Genomic DNA, 22,554 nt, shown 5'->3' with positions numbered 1-22,554 from the left:
CTTCATTAGGATTCCAGAGGCAAAGCCGCTCACTATGGATGTGTATTTATCACGGTGGTTTAGTTTCACTCCAGCTTTCAATTTGCCTCATACTATTTTAGCTTCTCTGTACTAAAGCCATGGTGCAGAGGTTCAAAAACATCTTATATATCATGCCAGATCCATTCTAAAGGGTTATAAATTAGGATTAGGCCATTTCACGGAGGCAAAAGAAGTCCACCGATAAACTCCCCATTCACAGCCTCGCTACTGGGGTGAAAGGTGTTGACAATTATAGGGGGCCCCACTACCCAGAAGGCCCCATAAAATCCAGAGGCTATCCTATACCGGCCCCCATTGTATTAATAGTATACAAAATATATCCTCTGGGAACTTCTACAAGAATTTATACAAAATATAAGTTCTGTGTCTGAGATTTTAATGAAAACAAGAGAAAATGCAATATTGTGAAACACTTTTCCCCAAAAGTTCAACATCCCTGTTTTTTGTGCTATTGTAAACAGAGTTGTTTTGAATAACACACTGAAAAAAGGAACCCGACGCATGCCACAAACCTTACAGACCTGCCGGCTGTTGATGCGATTTTTATTGTCAAGAAAACATGAATTCAACACACTGTTTTTGTTTGGATACATTTATTATCTTTGTTTAGAGATATATTATGCAGTACCATAAAATCTTCATCCAAAATTAGGACAATGAGTAATTTAAGTGGTTTTATTTTTACATTTGACTGCATTCTTTACTTCAGCTGTTTAATACCAGACGGATAAAGCGATTGGAAAACTGGAAAAGCCATTATAGTGCAGGTTTTTAAAATAACCTTTTTTATCCTTATTTAACAATTTCTTATCTTTTGCTAAGCTAATGATTGTATTAATTTGTTTTGAATAATTGCATAGGGCTTTAAACAATGTTACTTAACAGCCTAATGGCATTGTTTTGATATATTTACAGTATTTAAATATTGATCATTTTGGAGGTTTTGATGTTCCGTGAAAACCTTTATTTATTTATTTATTGCTATCCATTTTGTTATTTTGTAAGAAATCCTTATTAGGTTGCATACTGGCCTACATGCTCATATCTTATCCAGTATATGGGTGGAGGGTTATGGGGCCCACATCAGCCCTCTTTTTTTCAGGGGGACCAAAATTCTTTTGCTATGGCCCTGCCCCCACTTACAGTATATTTTTGCATCTGCAGAGATTCAAGTCAGTGTTGTTCTGTGCATTGCACGCCTTTTAAATCCCATGTTTGCAGGATCACATGCTTGGTATTTTTTGTCCAAAGTTCAGTCCCCCTCATCTAAATCCATGTGGATCTCTTGTGGTCAGACATCACCCCCTCTTTCGTTCCACTCCTGAACTTCCCCTCTTCTCTTATTGGCTCCTCTCAGACTCTTGGGTGTATGTGAAGTGTTTATATAGAGGGCAACTTTAAACATTGAGCAATAACAAGACGGTGACCACATTTTAGGGTAAGATGCATTTTTGCTCATTTATACCTACTTTGAAAATGCTTTCTTTAAATGTTGTAAAATATGGTAAATATGATGTAAAAATGATGTAAAATATTGTGTGGAATGTATATTTTTTAAAAATGCAGATAAAAACATCATTATTTGTACAAAATATTAAACAATATTGGTGCTTAGATATTAGTTCATGTGAAAGACTTGATTGAATATGTAAAATAGATTTTTTTAAATAAATCATGTTTTGATAGTTTAAGAACAATGTGGTTTTTTTTTTTGTCATCTCCAGTGTGAATGATACACAGTAAAATGGCTCCATACGCACTCATCTTTATCTCATCAGCAGCACTGCTGTCTGTTGTCTGCGCTGCAGGTAAAGTCACAACATAATATCAATGGTAGTAAGATCCCTGTCAGGTCAATAACTTTAAGCAATACTGTTTTTATTTATTTATTTGAAGTTCATTTGTGTATTTAAATCAATCCAAATGGATTAACTTGCCAGGCTCAAGATTTGTATAAAATATTTTAATTAGTTATTCATTATTTATTTTCATTACATAATATTATTCATTTATTGTTGAAATTATTTTAAAAATAGATTTTATTCGACTTTATTGTTTTTAGATTATTTATTTTCCATTACACCAGTTCAGTATCAACACATGAATTGCTATGACGCAGTTGGATTGTTTAACACTAAATGTCATCTGAATAACTATAGCTGAATTTAAAGGGATAATTTACCCCAAAATTTAAATCACTTACTCTCATGTTGTTCCAAACCTGGATAAATTTTTGTTTTTAGGTGAACTATCACTTTAAGGAATGTATACTTGTTTCTCTGGGGCCAGTTGCGCCAGCTGGACTTAAAAAAGTTGGGTGTAAGCCCTACGTCGGGCTTAACTACGTCTGGCTTTGTAAAAAAAATTTATTGCAGTTTCTCACTCTCCATGAACCCGTATAGTTCAAACCGCCGCCTGCGACAGTGTCAAAAACACTTTGTCTGTCCTGACAACAATACTATAGATCAAGAGTAAAGGACCCTCTGATGCTCAAATTCATTCTCATGAATCCTCTCAAGCGAGGGACTTCTATTGGTTTCCGCCTTGCGATTGGTTGCAGCCGAACCATAGCACATTACCATAAAGTTGAACTCTCATTGACGCTCACACCGTCCATTGAAAATCAATGACTTCCAGCCCCTTTGACGCTCTCGCCAGCGGCGGTGTGAACACACAGAAAGCCCACTACTCGCATATTGTGTGAATAAGACGCACTAATGTCTCATCAATTTAATTATTTCTATTTTTGCCATAAAAAACAAGTTTAAGACTTTAAATCTGATGTCTTATCAAGGGTAGGCCTAAGTATAGTCTCAAATGTGCGCTATACGCCTATATGGTACAATAGGTGTCAATTCTACGTACACTGTAAAAAATACTTACACATTAGCACTTTTGGTGCACACCCGGGTTCGATTGACGTCAGAGTTCGGTACATTTGGATGATGTGAACGCTGTCTTCCGAACTCGGGTGCGCACCCGCGAATGTACTCGAGTCCGTTTAAAAAGGGTGGTCTGGGGTCCGGTTCATGTGAACTCCAGAACGGTTCGCTACTGATGTGAGCGCAATCGTACCAAATCGCGGAAGTGAACCGTTGTTAATTACGTATTATATGTCTCCACTGATAACAGCTGTGTGTGTGTGTGTGTGTGTGTGTGTGTGTGTGTGTGTGTGTGTGTGTGTGTGTGTGTGTGTGTGTGTGTGTGTGTGTGTGTGTGTGTGTGTGTGTGTGCGTGTGTGTGCGTGCACTTACCTTGACAACAAAATGCATAGAATGCTTGTGCTTGACTTTTGTTCTTATTTTTTTTTAAACCTTTGGTTTTGTTTTCAAAGAAATAAAACAGAAATGCACTTGCATGTGTCTGCTGCAAATAAACTAAAGTCCTTTCGACGACAACGGGCTGTCCTCCGACGTCAATTTTTGCGGAGGCATTTAGAAATCATCTCTCTGCTTGCACTTCGTCAATCACGCTTGTCGTCTTCTGGTTACAGTGGTTGCCAAGCAACATGAGAACGCGCCGGCTGCAGCTTGATGATGCAAGCGTAACGCGGTTCGGATGCAAAAATAATATGTGAACACAGTCCATTGGGGGAACTCGGACCAGGCAATCGCACAAAATGTGCAACTGCCCTTAAACATTTTTGTTAAATCAACTCAGATTTACAAGTCATGTCAACAAAGATGAATTGTCACAACTTAGTTGAGAAAAGTCAACTTAAATTTATAAGTTATAACAACTCACCTGTAGTTATAACAACTCATCTCTAGTCAAGATAAATAATAATAAGTTGAAATTACTTGTAAATCTAAGTTGATTCAACAAAAAATGTTTAAGGCAGCAAAGTATTTTTTACAGTGTAGGACGTAAAACGCATTTCACGTTCAGACAACCAGGTGTACTTCCAGCTGGTGCAACTGGCAGATGTTTAAAGAAGAGTTAACATCACACACATTCATCTGCACAAGCAGAGCTTTGTTTAAAGGTGCAGTGTGTAATTTTTAGAAGGATCTCTTGACAGAAATGCAAAATGATATACAAAACTATATTAGGTGTTTATTACCTTAGAAATGAGACGTTTTTATCTACATGCACAGAGGGTCCCCTTACGCAGAAGTTGCCATTTCGTGCCGCCATGTTTCTACGGAAGCCCTTAACGGACAAACTTTTTTACTAAGTTGTCTCCGATGATGACATGTTTGTCCGGTGGTGGATACTGTAGCTTCTCTATGTGTTTTAAAAGCGACGGGTGAGCAGTGAACTTGCAATTCACAAACTCACCACTAGATGCTGCTAAAATTTACACACTGCACCTTTAACTTCATTCATGCATCTTAAAGAGTAACTAAACCCTAAACCAACTTTTTATATTTAATGATCTGTAAGATTGGGGCTTTATTAGTGCTGTTCATTGATTTTAGTAACTTTTTTGACATTTGGATATAAAGTGTTTCAATGCTACAATATGTGGTGTAAAAACGCTCTTCAGGCTCTGAACAGGGTTTTAGTTATGCTTTAAAAACACTCTGGACCACTTATGCATACACCAAATGCATCACATTCACTTTTACATTCAATGTACTTTGTTATCATTCTAAAGCAAAATAGGGCCAATAATATTGAAATTTCATTGATTGAAAATAAGATTTAGTCCCCTGTATATGCACTTACATTTACAGCCCTGTAAACAAGTTTGTTTTATGATGGACTGAAAATTGACAATCAGACGATCAGATTTGACCTGGACATTTCCAGATTCTAGGCATGATGTAGACAGAGAGTCAATATTAGTCTAAGACGACGTGTTGGCATGGATCTGTCTCGCTGGCATTTAGCCTGGCATAGAGCAAGCTGCATTGAAAGCATATAAAACTGCTTTCATTCACTATAATGAGTGTGATTAATCAATTAGCCTCCGCTTAACAAGCAGACATTAATGTGGGGCAGCCAATGACATGACTTCAGTTTGGATGGCATGTATGCTTTTCATGGATTGAATTGAGGATGATGGGTGTCAGTGATACGCTGTGATGCTGATGGAGACCTGCTGTGTGTCACAAACAAGACAAACTGTCAGCATTTACCCTTAACCCTACAACAAACTCATTTATTTAGCTTTAAATAACACATTTTGTGTCAATAAAAAAATAAAATACATCGGTAAACACAGCAATCCCAGTGAAAACTACATTACCCATAATTCTAAAGAGAGATCCCAGCAAGCAAAATACATTAATAGCCAAAATAAACTTGAATTTGGTTGCATGTGATAATAAATAATAAAATAGTAAATAATTTGTGAGATATTTGATATTTCATGTAAGTAAGATCAATAGTAATGACAATTTATTTATTGCACTATATTTATTTTTGAGGAATGGTTAAATGTCTCTTAAAGTTTTACTGATTGCCCATGCACTGTAAAAGTTGGATCAACATAAAAAAAAATATTTCAATTAGTAATGCCTAAAAATTTTTTTAACTTAAATTTTCTTAACTTCTCAAGTTGAAAATGTTTCAATATTTTAGATGTTACCTACTGAAGTGATTTTTTTTAATTACCTTAAAATTGTCACTTAAAATTAGAAAAAATAAGTTCATGAAACTTTTTTTAGGTGTTACCAATTGAAGTAATTGTTTTAAGTAGAGCAGCTTTTACTTTTTGCCTTGTTTTGTCCTAGATGTCTGGACTGTGTTTGGACAGCTATTAGACGTCTTTTAAAAAACAAAATTGCTTGCTGAGATCCCTAGATAAAAAAACTAAAGTTTTTATGATCTTTTTTGCTTCAGATCACGTTTTATTTGTGGTTTTCTGCCGCATATAATTAATCAATTTTAAATTAATTATTCATACCAGTGCAGTTTCACTGAATTACTAAGGAAAGAAATATGAAAATTATTGTTAATTCAAACTCCCTTTAAATGCAAAAACAGACAAAGACCTCTTGATGAAAAACCTTCATATTAAGATGATAAACAGTTTATTGATGCATGTCTCCGTATGTCTGCTGGTCAATGTGAAGCACTTGAAAACAACATTATAATAATAAAAGAAACAACTTGTAAAAGAGTCTGCAGTCAGACATGTGGGTCAGTTTCCCATCATTTTGTAAACAGTCCCTTTAGAAAGCTGCTGGAAGTTTCTCAAACTCTCAGCCAATCGGTTCCGCTGCGGGAGGTGTCTCGCTCTCAAAGACCAGCTTTTGTTCATCTCCAGCTATCTGCACTTACGTCTCAATTGGTCAAAGTAAGATTAGTGGCCGTTTCAACACACAAGTAAGACATTGTGTACGTCTGCTAAATTTGGGAATATTAGTGGCTGTTGGAAGGAGATCTCAGCATGAAGAAAGCTTCATTAGCAGACAGGAATGCCGTCTGTGTGCTGTCCGGTCAAATTAAGATGTGCAGTCTTCTTTACTCTACTCTTGTTTACTAGACTCCTGAGATATTCTTAGACACGTTTCTCAGAAACGTCGGAACACTTATTAGAGGACACAGAATAAATCAGATCGTTACAATAACAAAATTATTAATACTGTTTGCTGAAGCAAGCGTCAGTATTCCTACTGGTCACACTTATGATTATTATATATGATTAACTACTAAGCCCAGTATTGTTGAATCAACAGGTCTAAATAGCTCAAGTAGACCAGATGTACGATGTTCAGACGGTCCCTTATGCAACTCAGCGGAATATCCAACCAGTATATATAATGATTTTATAGTAATTTCTGCAATGTAAGAAAATAAGTAAAAAATGTTGTTGTAAACTTTTGGTTTCTAGCAATTTCATTTTCACACATGAAAAATATGATAGCGCCTGGTGGCTGTTTTTATTTTGGACATGCCTGGACATGGGGTCAAGAGTCAAACAACCCTGCTGAGATTTTTTTATGTGGCCACTGTTATCCTTGCCTAATAGCTGCTTAAAGCAACACTTAGTAGTTTTCCATGTAAGATTGGCTTATGGCTCCCCCATGTGGTTGAAAAGCGTAATTGTCTGTTACCAGTCACTTAGACCTTGTTCACACTGCCAGTCCAAATCCGATTTTGGTGCATATCTGATTGGAATTCAAACACATTTAGAACGTGTGAACGGTCAAAAATTACACGAAATCCGTTTTTTCTAATCCGTTTCAGGCTACATCCAGAGGTGGTTTGAAATCTTTTTCGAATCACATTTCTGGAAATCCATTTCAGTCTGACCGCTCTGATCGCATTTGTGTAGCTTTTCAGTTACGTCATGCTGTCGTGTCACATACAACGTAAACACATCAAGACGTCGTGGCAGGTTAACGTGCTAGCGCAACGTAATTGCCATAGAAACAGTGCAGATAATCTGGAAAATGGCAGAACACTACAGGAACGCACAGATCGGATCTGAAAGTGATACACAATATGCACACGGCACAGTGGGTCCGACAAATCAGATATGCACCAAAATTGGATTTGGACTGATAGTGTGAACAAGGTCTCAGTCTGCTTCATGTTTGTTCACATCTCATCCCCGAGCAAGTCTTCTCTTTATTTAAGTTTCTGCTAATATGATAATTAACAGCAAAGGAGTGCTCACGCTTCAATATTTGATTGACAGGATAGCTGCCTTGGTGGTTGCTGAGTAATATAAATAAATGCAGTGTACTGCTCTTTTCTGAAGTCAATTAAATAAAGGCAGTGCTGTTTCGCCTCGAGCGATTAAAACGCATTTGGTGTGATCGGCCACTTAGGTAGCTCATTCCACCAGTGGGGAACGGTCAAGGTTAAGTGCATAAGAGTGATTTAGTGCCTCTTTGGGATGGTACAACAAGTCAACATTCCCTTGCAGAATGTAGGCTTCTGCAGAGCACATAAGCCTCAACTAGTGAGTTTAGGAATAGGGAAGCAGAGAGCCAGTGGTTGCCTTGTAAGCAAACCTTAAAACCCAAGACCTTGTAAGAGTCTTGAATTTGATACAAGACACTGTGCAAACTGATAGAAAGAGGTGTGACCTACACTCCCTTTGGCTCATTAAAGACCAGTCTTGTTGCGGCATTCTGAATCATTTGCTGAGGTCTAACACTGCATCCTGGAAGCCCCACTTAGAAAGCATTAGAATAGTCTTAACAAGGAGTTATGTTGCATGCTCCGATAGGAAGGGTCTGATCTTCCTAATGTTGAGCAAGGCAAATCTGCAGGACCAGGCCATTTTAGTAATATGTTATAGGTATCTAAAGGTTGAGTGGTCATCAATCTCTGCTTCAAGGTTCCTGACTGTCTTGGAAGGAGTGATGGTTGACAATCCAATCTAGATAAAGAAGTAGTGACGAAGTGTTGCGTTTGGCTGAGACCAAAAGCAGTTCAGTCTTTACATGGTTGATATGAAGGTTGTGGTCCTTCATCTATCCCAGGCAAGCTGAGATGTAAGCAGCTAATGTCTGATCATATGATTGGAAAAAGAAGTAAAGTTATGTTTGATCAACATAGCAGTGATAGGGAAAGCCATGTCTACAGATGACAGATCCTATGGATGACAAGTAGATGGAAAAGTAGAGTGGTCCAAGCACTGAGACCTGAGGAATCCCAGTAGCGAAATGTTGTGACTAAGACATCTCACCCCTCTAAGACCCATTAAAGGACCTACCCGAGAGATAAGACTTAAACCACTGGAGTTCAATTCCAGAGATGCTTTTGTCATCTGATGGTTATTGTGTCAAAAACAGCAGACAGATTCAGCAAGATGAGTATTGAAGATTTGGAGGCTACTAAGAAAGGAAGAATAATTGTTAAATTTGTTTTTTGGGTTTTTTCTTGTGCCACTTGAATGCTGGTCACGGAGAACATCAATTAACCATGGGGCAGAGAGGGTAATGCAGGCTAGTATGGATGAAAGTGGGCAGAAGTTGTCCAAGCAGGATGCTAGTTCGGCGCTAACAGTGTCAGTAGCACTGTTAGTATCCAATACTAGGTGGTTCTTTGCCTCTGCATGCACGGCAAATTTGTTATTTTCCATTAACCCTATTTGTGCTGTTTTTAGTGACAATACAAATTTGTGTAAACTGTTGTGTAATGTATACTGATGCCAGTGCTTAAGCAAGGTTGAGAAAATTATTTTAGTTAATGAGAAGATTTGATTGTAGTGAAGTTTGCTTTCATTTGATTTATAATGGAAATATTTTTGTTGTTTTCAGGACCAAAATCATTAAGGGTGACAACGATCAAGGTGCGTTATATGATCTACACTAACATACAGCTCATCTCAATAAACTTCTGATTTGTGTATTTGATGTTTTAATAATATTTAACTGAATAACATATCATTTTATTCAGGAAGAACCATATGCAATGTCTAAAGGTTCTGAACTGGAGGGCTTCTGTATTGATCTGCTCTCAGCTCTCTCTAAGAAACTGGATTTTAAATATAACATTCAGGTAGTGAAGGATGGCCGGTACGGAACAACAGATGAAAGTGGACACTGGACTGGCATGATTGGAGAGATTGTCAGAGGGGTTAGTGACACAATCTCTGCTAGTTTAATCTTTACTGTGTCCTTTCTGCTAAAAGAACAACGTAAAACACATTTTTTTGTACATTTGGATAGGTCCTGCATCGTAGGCGTACAATATGGACTTATTGGCAAAATTTAATTGTGGCATTATTATGTTTTTACGACTACATAAAATATTGACAAATCTCATATTTTCCTTGAGCCAATTTATCACTAAATGTTATCACTGTCAGGATCCTTTCTTGTCATAATTTCTAGCTCCTTGTTACAGGGTTCTGGCAGTCCCATGTTTTGTGTGAAGGCACATGGCTTTGTTTATCACACCCTGCTAAAAAAAACAATAGACACCATCACAGAAATTCTAATGGTTTTATTGGGAATTTTATTGATTCTAATGGAATATCGCCCTAGTTTGGTGCAAGTTATGCACTGGTCCTCGAGGACCCTCTCCAAGAAAGTTTTAGATGTCTTCTTATTTAAACACCTTATTCAACTTATCAGCCTACTTTCAAAATTGTAAACATGTCTCCCTAACAAGCTAATGATTTTAATCAGGTGTGTTAAATAAGGGGGTCCTCAAGCACCAGAATTGGGAAACAGTAGCTGTTTCTCAATGCCAAGGAAGGATCCTCAGAAGCCAGAATTTCGAGGATGCTACGTCATCGACATCTGTCGAAGGACTGTTTCAATGTCGAGGATCCTCGGAATTTCAACCAAGGACAGAGTCCTTCATTCCAGAAATATCCCATAAACAGGAAAGGATGCATATGTGTATCCTTGCGCCCTTCACGCGCTGAAATCTCCCACAGTCCTATGCGCGCAGCATCGAAAGCACACCTTTCAATTGACGTAATGACGCAATGACGTGCACTTGCTAGCCTGTTCCATTTACGTGTTCTCCTAGCCTCACCTAGCCTCTGAAGGAAGTGACTTGTCCTGCCAAGGAAGTATCCTTGACATTGAGAAACGGCCACTGATCTAGTTTATTGTTAAAGCTAGGGCCACACCAAAAGATCTCCGAAAATGTAACAACGGCTCAATTCTACGCGGACCGCAAACGCTGTGATTGGTTTGCTAGAACCCCTCCCTCAGATCAAAAAGTCTGCGTCACATTACCGTAGTAAACACAAATATGGACCAAATATTTACACAAAAGGAGAAATATTTACACAAGCTGCTTCTTCTTTGGCATTTGCCTTCATACTGTAGCCTACACCAGTACCGTGCCCATGGACATTGCCTACAAGCGATCTGCATGTGTAATTGCGCGTTAGTTGACGTAAAAACGATGCAGAAGTATAAATAAAAGTCATGCGTCCTATGCAGAACTATAAATTGGCCTTTACTGAAGACGTTGAATTCCACTTGCCTTTTTAAAACTTTGGTAGTCCAACTAGCCATTGTATTTAAAAATAGGAATATGTACAAATGTGGTCGTTGGTAAGTGCGCTCATATATGTAAATAATTTATGTTTCAGTCCTGTCAATACGTCGATATTATATGTGTATGAAAATGTATGTACATTTAAGTGTGATGATCTCATGAGATTACATTGTATGGTTTCTATTGTTAGCACAAACAGTCATAAAGCATCCAGTAAATTAGTTCATCTTTTCAAACACTGCTGTTATCATTTTAACATGTAATAATGAATCTTTCTTCATGTATATTTCTCTATTTTTACTATGTGTTTGTGTGTGTTGATGCTGTTTCCAGGAAGCAGACATAGCCGTGGCTCCACTCACTGTTACAGCAAAGCGTGAGGCAGTCGTGGAAATGACCAAACCCTTCATGCAGACTGGCCTTAGTTTCATCTTGAGGAAAGATCAGGCCTCCGATGAATCACAGTTTTTCAGTCTTCTCAATCTGTTCTCCACTGAGATGTGGATTGGTGTACTGGTTGCTTACCTGCTGACCTCTGTCTGTATCTTCTTAGTGGCACGGATAAGATGATTAAGATTTAGCTAGATTCAGTTAATATAGTCAAAGAAATAGTTTACTGAAAATTAGCCCATAATGTACTCACCTTAATGCCATTCTAGATATATATGACTCTTTCCTCAGCTGAATACATCATCATCATCATCATCAGAAAAAGCAATCCATTTGACTTTAGTGGGGTTAATAGATGTCCTCTAAAGTCAAGCAATACATTTGTGAGAGAAATTGTATTTTGAGCGTATTTAGTGTTCAAAAATGTTAACACATCTAAATGGCAGCACAATGGCTCCATGTCAGCTTGTAAGATGATGATCATTGGTTCCTGTGTGTCTCGTGATTGCGTGTTTTATCACGACGCATATGACGACTAGTCATGAGACCAATGATATAGCAAAATTTACATTTAAACATGTTTTTATACCATACAACATTTTCATGGTACTTTAAGGTAGTGATGGGAGAAACGAAGCTTTTCGAAGCTTCGAATCAATTGAACCAATTGCTTCGAAAATTGGTTCAGTTTTTCGAAGCAGTTCGAAACACCACACACGCTGGCGACCCCTGCTGGTCAAAATAGTTTAAAGCAGATATGGCCAAACATTTTACACTTTTTTTTACAAAATAATAGCAAGATTTTTATTAAAATATGTTAAAAAATGATTTAACTTAATTAAGACATAGTTAAAAGTGTATTATGTGTTTTTAGTTTTATTTAGGGCAAACAAATCATTAAAACTAACTACCCTTTTAATTATGCACATTTTTGTCATTAAATCTGTCTATAAACAATAAATAGACAAAATGGCAGCGTTATTAGTCAGAAGGATAAATGTTTTATGAACTTTTATAATAAAACTGACCCGAGTTCACCGAAACATATTAGACACTGGTCATGCGATCAACTCCCCCTAGTGGTGAACCATCGGATTTTCGAAACGTTTCGAAACAGTTATGACGTAATGAAGCCTCGTTTGCTAAAATCACGTGACATTGGCCAGTTTGAAACACGCTCCGAACCACTGATTCGAAACAAAAGATTCGTAAATGTTTTGAAGCCTCATGAAGCAGTGCTTCGAAAACGACCATCACTACTTTAAAGGGACACTTCACCCATTTGCATCAAGCTTTGTATAGTTAGAACCCCAGTCATGTTTTTGAATGGTCATGCATCATTTTCTCAGTTGTCGCCGAGACAGGAGAAATACAGACTTCAGTGTTGCACTTACTTCTTTAAACGATGCAAAAATCATAATTTTGCATCATTGAAAGAAGGAAGTGCAATATATTTGTTGAGGGAGTGAGACTACAAACATCCCTTTTCTCGGTCAAATAGGCACCAAATTCTAAATGTATGTTACATTTCGACTACAAATATGACACACTTTTAATAAAGATTAATGTTTCTACGGGTGAAATGCTCCTTTAGGGTAGCCTATGTAAACAATACAATACAATGACATCCAAAGAACACTATTACTATAGTACTATGTTATTGTATGCCAGGGCACTATTTGACACTTGTTTGTAAAGTCTACTGACTGATGTTAAAATAAATATTTCTAAATGCTCTGTAAATCTGTGATGTTTGTTGTGTGGTAATAATGGCAGGTCATGAATGTTTTTCAGGATAAGTCCATGTGAATGGGGGCATCCAGAGACAGAGCAGAACTCATTCACACTTTCTCACAGTTTCTGGTATACTGTAGGAGCGTTGACTCTTCAAGGTTATTTACCCACAAACACCATCACATATACACTGAAACAATACAATAATACAGCGTGTTTTACCAGCCGAGCTACAGAAACTCAGGTGTTGACCACACTGAAATGGACAATGTTATTTGGTTATTTTCTGCAAACACTATTAGATTCCCTCACTGGAATGACCAAATCTGCATCACATGTCATTGACAATGAAAGTGCTGTTTTCTAGGTGCGGGTCCTCACCCCAGGGCTCTTTCAGGACGGATCATTACCTCCATCTGGTGGCTCTTCTCATTAGTGCTTCTCGTTTCTTACTTTGCCAACCTGAGTTCATGGCTGCATTCAGACAGCCAGCAGCTGTCAATCAAAAGCTTTGAAGACCTTGCCAATCAAAACGTCATTGAGTACGGGACCATTAAAGACTCCTCCTCTTTTGCTTTTTTCAAGAACTCAAACAACTTATTTACGCGTTCAACGTTTTATATGATTACATTTGATAGTGTCCTGAAATATCAGTCATATAAACAATCAGAAGTCTGTCTGTCTATCCAAACCATACAAATGTTATTTTGCTACCGCACTGTAAAAAGTGAAAAGTTGGATCAACGTAAAACATTTCAACTTCAATTGGTGACACCTAAACAATTAAGTTTTTTTTAACTTATACAGTACTGTGCAAAAGTCTTAGGCCACCACCACCAGCTTTCTTCTTTTAGCAAAGTTTTAATGTCCTTCAATATTTATTTTTCACTCTCTTACAAGTGAAAATACAGGAAATATGTACGCAAAGTAAAAAACAAAACAATTTTCAGAACTTTCTTCAAGCATCAGTCAGTATTTAGTGACATCTCTTGGCACTAAACACATCTTGAGCTTCTTTGAGTATACTGAAGTCCTAAAGTCATTTCATAAAAATTTAATTTAGGTTTAAGAGATCCTGCAGTTTCCAGCTATTGCTCAAGTGGAAGAGGAGTTTACCCTAAATACTTGACACTTCAGCTTATACTTTTATACTGTTTTTAATACTACATACACATTTCCTGTATTTTCTGGTTGTATTCTAATAAAGAGACTGAGAAATAATTATATATGACCACTATTCCATTGCAAAAACAACACATCTAATGGTAGCATGGTGGCCTAAGACTTTTGCACAGTACTGTACTGTTTAAGTAAAAAATATTTTGTGAAAAAGTTGAAAAAACGACTGTCAGTATTTACAGTCAGTCTAAAGCCGACTTTTCTGTATAAAGCTTTTAATGAGATCTACAACTTTAAAGAGATTTTTTACTTTAAAGCCTCCCTATTATTGCACAACAGTATTTAAAGACCCATGACTCACATTTCCACCCAATAAAATATTCTAAAGCTTGTTTGATATAAAAATACAGCATAATTTTACAGGAATCTTTACATATTTTACGAGTTGGCTATTAAATCGTATAAAAACGTACGATTATCATAAAACAATAAAACCCCGCCCTTAACCCATTTAATTCCAAATTTTTCCCAAAGATGAAATATACGAATTTGTGATTTTTTTTTATCTCTGGTCACAATTGTAACCGGTGGTAGAACACAGGGAGTCTAAGTCTATGGTGTATATAAATACATAAATATATACACAACAGTATTTTTATCAGTAAGTAATTTCCACCAGATGTAGCCATCAAGCCAAATATTGAATTCATACAAAGAAATCAGAACATTTAAGTATACAAGTTGAGTCATAATAAATAAATAAAGTGAAATGACACAGGGAATAAGTATTAAACACATGAAGAGAACAAGGTGCAAAATGGCATAGAAAGTCACGAGACCACCTAAAATCTGTCAGAATTGCGATAGAAACCCTGCCCCTTATCAGTATTAATTGATATCAGCTGCTTTAGTCCTAATTGATGGCCTATAACCCCAAGGTCACAGGGGCGAAAGCAAATTCTTGTACCAAAAATTTATTTGTATTAATATTAAAGCAACACCAAAGAGTTTTTTTTTACCTTAAAATAACGTTTCCAAAAAAGTTTCAGTGGTTCATCCACTCAAAACAGGGTGAATGGCACTTTCACATTCGCTTTGCAGCCCTCTATCGGCCAAAACCGCACTAAAGAAGTTTCCAACCGTCGGGTAGTGGTCCTGTAGTTCGAGTGAAAACTACAAAAACTTGCTTTACGGCAGACCTACAATCCAATCAGAGCCAGCTATGCTGCAGTATTTACGACGGTGGTAATGAACAATTGCGCTTCTAACCTGTAGGGGGAGCAAAGAGCAATAAGTCTTTAGTGTTGCTTTAATAATGTGAACTAGCCACCTCGTAAAATTAGAATTTTAAATTACAAACTACTATGAGAGCGCATTGAAAAATAACAACTAGGGATGCATATCAATTAATCGCGATTAATCCATAGCAGAATAAAAGTTCCCGTCCACATCACACATGTGTGTGCACCGTGCACAACAACTTTGTATAGTCAAATGCACACACATGCATGTATATATTTAAGCAATGTTTACATGTGTATATACATTTGTATATTTATGTATAATTTATATTTTATATAAATATAAATACTTAATATATAAATATATTTTTTCTTAAAATTATACATGCATGTGTGCATATTTATATATACATAATTATTATACACAGTTCACACGCATATATGATGTAAACAAAAACTTTTATTCTGCTATAGATTAATCGCGATTAATTGATATGCATCCCTAATAACAACACTTTTTTAATTGCTTCGGCTTATTTTAATACATGATTTTAAGTCATCTTGATATATATGCGGATTTATGTAAGAGTGCAGAGAGAGAAGGTCTTTAAGAGCTTTGAAACCAAAGAGCCTTCATCAAAAATACTGTATATTAGCAAATAAACAATGTTTGTATGTGATATAGTGTATGTATAATAATGTCTGTTATCTGTATGTGTGCAGAACTCAAACAACCCCACATACCAGAGGATCTATGAGCACATAAAGAATGCTCAGAGTTATTCACTCAATGCCGCTGAAGGTTTCCGTAGAGCCCTGAAAGGAAATTACGCCTTCATCGGCGAGTCTGTGTCCCTCGACCTGGCAGTGGCCAGATACTGTAACCTCACACGAGCTCCTGAAATCATTGGTATGAGGGGCTACAGCATCGCAGCACCTTTAGGTACAGTATGATATTTATCACACCAAATATAACAATGACAATTACATTGACTTGATTTCATTTCACGTATGCTTTATTTATCACTGTTTTTCATCAAACCCATAGGGTGGTTAAAGCTCTATATCCTCTACTACTGTATGTGCCCCTCTGTGGCATTAATTACATTATGACACATTATATTCACACTTAAAGGGACACTTCACTTTTTTTTTAAATATGCTCATTTTTCAGCTCCCCTAGAGTTAAACATTTGATTTGTACTGTTTTGGAATCCATTCAGCTGATCTCTGGGTCTGGCGCTAGCACTTTTACATAGCTTAGCACAATCCATTGAATCTGATTAGACCATTAGCATCGCGCTCAAAAATGACCAAAGAGTTTCCTTTTTTTTTTTTATCTATTTAAAACTTGACCCTTCTGTAGTTACATTGTTTACTAAGACCGAAAGAAAATTTCTAGGCAAATATGGCTAGGAACTATACTCTCATTCTGGTGTAATAATCAAAGACTTTTCTGTCGTAACATGGCTGCAGCAGGTGCAATAATATTACACAGCGCATAAAAATATTTCCCTTGTTTTTAACAATAATTGCAGCCATTTCAAGCGCAAAGTAATTTAGGACATGCTTTTTCGGCATTAAATAATAGCGCAAATAGCAGTCATAACTCTTGGAAACATCAGTAAATTGCGTTGCGTAAAAAAACACCAACTCTTTTAAAGTCGCCATGAAAAGGAAGTAGCGACTGTCTTATTTTCCCTGTGGTGAAGTATATCTGAGTGAAACAATTTCTGAAATTATAAAAGGTAGGGCTGGACTTGAATTCGTCCATCAAGAATTGATTGAATCAATTGAAGTTGGGTCATGCTGCTATTTGCTAATCGCTGCGATCTTTTCCCGAACCCCGTCCACCTGCCATACCATATGACCATTATATACTCATTTCAGATGGAGGCTGATGTCCTCCTGAAGACAAAACAAATGTGACAGACAACGAGCTGTGAAAAGTAAGAGGTCACAAGAAGCAAATGTCAACAGAGTAGAGATGGCACATGAGGGTCTCTAAGTGTTTAGATAAGATACGATCCCTTCCCTGATAAAGGGCACACGCTCCTCTCTGTCAAAGTCAGACTTGAGCGTTTCTACAGAGGTCAGGGGTCTCACTTATAAAACTGTGCGTAGGATCCTTACTAAAAGTCTACGTACGCACAAAAGCCAAAAATGGCATACGCTAAAAATATTAAAACATAAAATAAAGTAATGTTCCCTTTATAAATCACAGATCACCTGCAAGTGTGCATACATGAATCATCCTCAGATTCCACCCTTTAAGCCCATTCTCCCGTCAAGTTTATTTTTTATAGATCAAAGCCTTTGCGTGGAAAATGGCGTATGCACGTTTCCAGCCCCGTTTTGTGCATACACACGCTTTATAAATGAGACCCCAGGTGTGGATGTCCTTTCCATAGGTGGATCTCAAATATAAGATGATGAAGAAGTCTGATAATGCTGTCTGTGTGTTTATGTCCTCAGGCTCTCCTCTCGTAAAGAATCTGAGTGTTGGTATTCTCGGTCTCAGTGAGTCTGGCGAGCTGGATTATTTCCGCAGTAAGTGGTGGGCAAGCAGTTGTGTGGCTAAGAGCGATACGAGCGCTCCACTGAAGGCCAGCAGTCTGAAGGGAATCTTCTTATTACTGGCGTTTGGTCTGGGACTGGGACTTCTCATTGCTCTGATGGAACTGGCCGCCAAATCACGCGCCGTCGCTAAATCTGAGCAGGTGTGTACTGAGGATATACTAAATCTGTAGGGTCATCTCTGCTACAGTGTAGATCTAAGAAAAAGATAATTTACCAAAAACTCATAAATGTAAAGCATTGAGAAAAATCTCTACATCAATAAAAATGAGTGCTTTGACACAGTGGTTTAAAAAAGTGTTGGCCCCTTCCAGATTTCTTATGTTTTTGCATTTGTCACACTTGAATGTTGTGGATCATCAAAGAAATGTAACTATTAGTCAAAGATAACACAAGTAAAAACAAAATGCAGTTTTTATTCATGAATATCAGTCATGTGACCTTTGACGTCATTCCAGTTTCCTGCCGCCATCTTTAGTACCTACTGAGTACCAGTAGGCTACTGACAAGCATTGACTAGCTTGCTACGATTTGCAGATTACTTATCTTTTACTGTCTATGATTCTTACGGATACAGAAAATGGCTACGAAAGACAACATTTCGCACCTCGACTGTCATGAAAAGAAACGCTACTTTAAAAAAATATACCTTGGTTAGGGTGTGATGCCTAATGGATCCCTGATGCATTCTTCCAGCCGCTGTCCGCTGCTACCGAACTACCACTATTTTTAAAACACTAAGAAGGCACGACACAACATGAAACTTTGCTCGAAGTATCACCTGGATCTCTACACATGAACGCAAGCACTGAGAACATTGTTTGTGTACACAGAGTTTAATAAAAAGAAGGTTTTGAACAACTGACTCTGGCTTTTATGGTGTCCGCTCGTCATCTTTGCCAGACATAAATAATCAATTTCCGAATGTGAATGAATGAATCTCATAAGGCTCCTTTTTCAACTAGAAGGTCAAACTTGTTTTTCACTTGTGACAAAACATCGAATTATCCGTGCATTTATATGTAACTATACTTTAGGAGCTACCCATCTTTACTCCCTTCCTTACGTCGCATTCGGAGATCGATACATCTTGACTGGCAGGATGGCGGCAAGCTGACACCAAAACAACCAAAGTCAGTTGTTCAAACCGTTCTCTGAACCAACTCTGTGTACACAAACAATGTTCTCAATGCTCGAGTTTACGTGTAGAGACACAGGTGACACTTCGAGCAAAGTATCATGTTGTGTCTAGCTTTCTTAGTGTTGTAAAAATAGTGATTTATTTTGATGCTCACAACATATTGAAGGTATATACTCAAAATGGCGGAAGACAAGTTTGAGATGTGAGTGACGTCAGCTGATATTCATGTATATAAAGGTTTTTTATTATTAACAGAAAACAAAATCCAAAACTACATGGCCCTGTGTAAAAAAATGTTTGCCCCCCCGTTCAACATATCTTAACTGTGGTTTATCACACCTGAGTTCAGTTTTTTTCTAGCCACACCCATGCCTGATTACTGCCACACCTGTTCACAATCAAGAAATCACTTAAATAGGACCTGCCTGACAAAGTAAAGTAGACCAAAAGATCCTCAAAAGCTACAAATCATGTTAAGATCCAAAGAAAAAAGCTTTGGGACTTCAATGAACCACAGTGAGAGCCATTATCCACAAATGGCGAAAACATGGATCAGTGGAGAACCTTCCCAGGAGTGTGTCCCATTACGTCGGGCATAAAAGTAATACAGCATTTCAGAAAAAAAACATCATACCAACATTAAAATATGGTGGTGGTAGTGTGATCGTCTGGGGCTGTTTTGCTGCTTCAGGACCTGGAAGACTTGCTGTGATAAATGGAACCATGAATTCTGTTCGTGCCCTCAAGCTGAAGTGAACTAAGGTTCTGCAACAGGACAATGATCCAAAACACACCAGCAAGTCCACCACTGAATGGCTGAAGAAAAACAAAATAAGTGGCCTAGTCAAAGTCCTTACCTCAATCCTATTGAGATGCTGCTATGATCTTAAAAAGGTGGTTCATGCTTGAAAACCCTCCAATGTGGCTGATTTACTAAAATTTTGCAAAGATGAGCGGGTAAAATTTCTGTCACAGTGCTGTGACAGATTCACTGCAAGTTATCGCAAACGCTTCATTGTAGTTGTTGCTGCTAAGGGTCACCCAACCAGTAATTAGGTTTAGGGGGCAAGCACTTTTACACACAGAGCCATGTGGGTTTGAATTTAGTTTTCCCTTAATAATAAAAACCTTCATTTAAAAACGGCATATTGTGTTCACCTGTATTATCTTTGACTAATATTTACATTTGTTTGGTGATCTGAAACACAAGTGTGACAAATATGCAAAAACATAAGAAATCTGGAGGGGGGCCAACACATAGTGCTCCAGTGGCAATCATCCAATACCACAGTATATTTTATATTAGCACTGAAATCATGTAGATATCATAATGATGATATTTATGATGCATGTTATAAATTCAGTATGTTTGTAAAACTTTTTCTCACAGAAATCCTGCTGCTCTGTTCTGTCCGCTGAGCTCAGTCGACGCTTCAGAGGTGGCGAGATCACATCACCCGAGTCTGTCGAGAAGAACAAAGCTTAAAACTCGCAGCACATATTAATTTATATCTCATAGTTATTCACTACTAATCGATCCGGGTATAAAAATATAATCCATGTTTGTGAGGTTCACCCAGGTATGTGTAACATTTTTAGTAATAGAAAGAACTGACAGCATTAATTCTTTAATAAACATTTCTATAGCTTTTAATTTGGTCTATAACATAACACTGATGTTTAATGCATTTCATTGGAGCACATTAAAATTATCCAAATGTCTGATGATGCCAGAAATTCAGAACAAGATGTTATATAAATTCAACATGTCTTTTTTTTAGATTGTTAAGCTTAGCCTTTGTGTTATTGTGATAACAAAACAATGTGTGTCATGAAGCAAGTTTTAATATGACTAAAATGATAATATAGCCTACAGTGTGCATTGATTGCAGTTATTTGAATGATGTGTCTGCTATGATGTGCCATTAAAAACACAGACCTTTCTTTTATTGTGCCATTGTTAAAGAATTTTCTTAACAAAAATAAAAAAAGAAATATGCATTTTGCATATACGTGTTGCTTGCAGTGTATATTATTTTATTTATGCACATACACTGTTCACGTGTTTAACACATTCAAATTACTTATGTTAAGTCTATTCTTTGAGATTGTTGAGGTTTCTATCAGGTTTGTGCCCCAATTTTTCTTTAAATCTATCACCAAATTTTAGTTTTGTAATCAATTGAATCAGGTTCTCTTGCAGACTTTCACAACTTTTTGTATTGTCCATTTGGTTTAAAAAGACACACAGTCCCTAAAGAGTAAAAACTTCCCACAGACTCGTGCTTTCAACACAGTTTTTTTTGTGTCAGAATCAAGGATCTTATTGTTGTTCAGTGATGCTTTAAAGCTCTGTCCTGGTTTCAACATCTTTTCCCACATCAAATTGAATGACTATGTTTACTGGCAAACTTTCACAAGGTTTAGTTTTGCTCCAGCTCTTGTGTTGATGGAGTGGAGTGGGTCAGTCTGTGCTTTACTGAGCTCTCCGGTCTTCAGCAGGTTCTCCAGGCTAAGATCTGAGAGATGAGCTGCGTCCAAGTTTGCCTCCTTAAACTATGCCTTAATAGTATGTACTGCATTTGTGTTGGAAAAGTACCTACTTTGAAGTGCTAAACAACACAGTATGCACAGACTGGGACATACTAATGCAAAACAGAAGTGATGAATACTGCCTGGACGACGCTGTGATCCGCTGCGTCCGAGAAACGCATTTGGCCAGTCTTCATATGCTGCATAATGGATTTCTGTAATATAAACAAAGAGTGCCTTATGATATATTTAAAAACTACAATACAAATACATTTTTTGCTAGAAATACAATGAAAATGTGTAGAAGTGAAAACATAACTTTATTTACACTAAATTTGTGCTCCAGCTGCTTCTTGGCTGCCATTTAATTTTTCCAAACTCGACCAGGCTCGACCAATTAAATTCCCCGTGCACGCCCATGCATAGAATAGGGTATATGTCGAATGTCACGTGACCAAACCGGAAAACTGGGTAAATTGCTTCCGGTTGCTGTTATTGTTATTCATAGTATTATTATTTGTGTTATGTTTTTTTTTTGTTCTAATATCTGAATGTGTGAGAGGGAAATTCCTTGGTCAAAAAGCTATAAAGTATAAAAACAGTTAATTAACAGTTTCTTTTACTTAGGTTTAAGATGTTAACAAGCATAGCCACTATACATCAGTTAATTTAGTCTTTGATAGCTCCTAAAGGCTTCATGTATGAAAACAGCACCATGTCAGCATACAGAACCGGAAGTGATCTACTATGTTTAACAGGAATGCGTAAGTTGCGGATGACAGGACAATGAAGATATCTCAGGAGACAGGAAGTAAACCAAACATTGGATTCAGACCTGCCTTGATGCGCTCATGCCTTGGAATGCTGTCTTTGAAGGTTGCATTTTAGAGCTTTCGGACCCAGCCCTCG

At 37.3% G+C, this 22,554-nt stretch overlaps 1 protein-coding gene and 1 long non-coding RNA gene across 2 annotated transcripts; one reads left to right on the top strand and one right to left on the bottom strand.

Annotated features, from left to right (window-relative positions):
* The first annotated feature begins 1,442 nt into the window (after window positions 1-1,442).
* On the top strand, window positions 1,443-21,124 carry LOC129414953 (probable glutamate receptor). The gene is made up of 10 exons (XM_073867455.1): window positions 1,443-1,480; window positions 1,767-1,850; window positions 9,210-9,241; window positions 9,349-9,528; window positions 11,245-11,477; window positions 13,102-13,193; window positions 13,403-13,632; window positions 16,131-16,338; window positions 17,871-18,115; window positions 20,504-21,124. Exons 2-10 carry the CDS (start codon window positions 1,772-1,774, stop codon window positions 20,597-20,599), a joined length of 1,395 nt encoding a protein of 464 aa, XP_073723556.1. The 5' UTR covers window positions 1,443-1,480; window positions 1,767-1,771; the 3' UTR covers window positions 20,600-21,124.
* On the bottom strand, window positions 20,966-21,861 carry LOC141363891 (uncharacterized). The gene is made up of 2 exons (XR_012369498.1): window positions 21,746-21,861; window positions 20,966-21,660 (listed from the first exon to the last, which is right to left on the bottom strand). It is a non-coding gene; the product is annotated as an uncharacterized lncRNA (long non-coding RNA).
* Between the last annotated feature and the right edge of the window lie 693 nt (window positions 21,862-22,554).

Source organism: Misgurnus anguillicaudatus, chromosome 5 (genome assembly GCF_027580225.2).
Source record: "Misgurnus anguillicaudatus chromosome 5, ASM2758022v2, whole genome shotgun sequence".
Lineage (NCBI taxonomy): Eukaryota > Metazoa > Chordata > Actinopteri > Cypriniformes > Cobitidae > Misgurnus > Misgurnus anguillicaudatus.
The sequence above is the reverse complement of the archived record's forward strand: the minus strand, read 5'-3'. Positions and strand labels throughout refer to the sequence as shown.

Coding starts and splice junctions, on each gene's coding strand:
- LOC129414953 (XM_073867455.1), top strand. CDS start 1,772: ATGATACACAGTAAAATGGCTCCATACGCACTCATCTTTATCTCATCA. Junction 13,633..16,130: donor TTTTCAAGAACTCAAACAAC/TTATTTACGCGT, acceptor AACTCAAACAAC/CCCACATACCAGAGGATCTA. Junction 16,339..17,870: donor CAGCATCGCAGCACCTTTAG/GTACAGTATGAT, acceptor TTATGTCCTCAG/GCTCTCCTCTCGTAAAGAAT.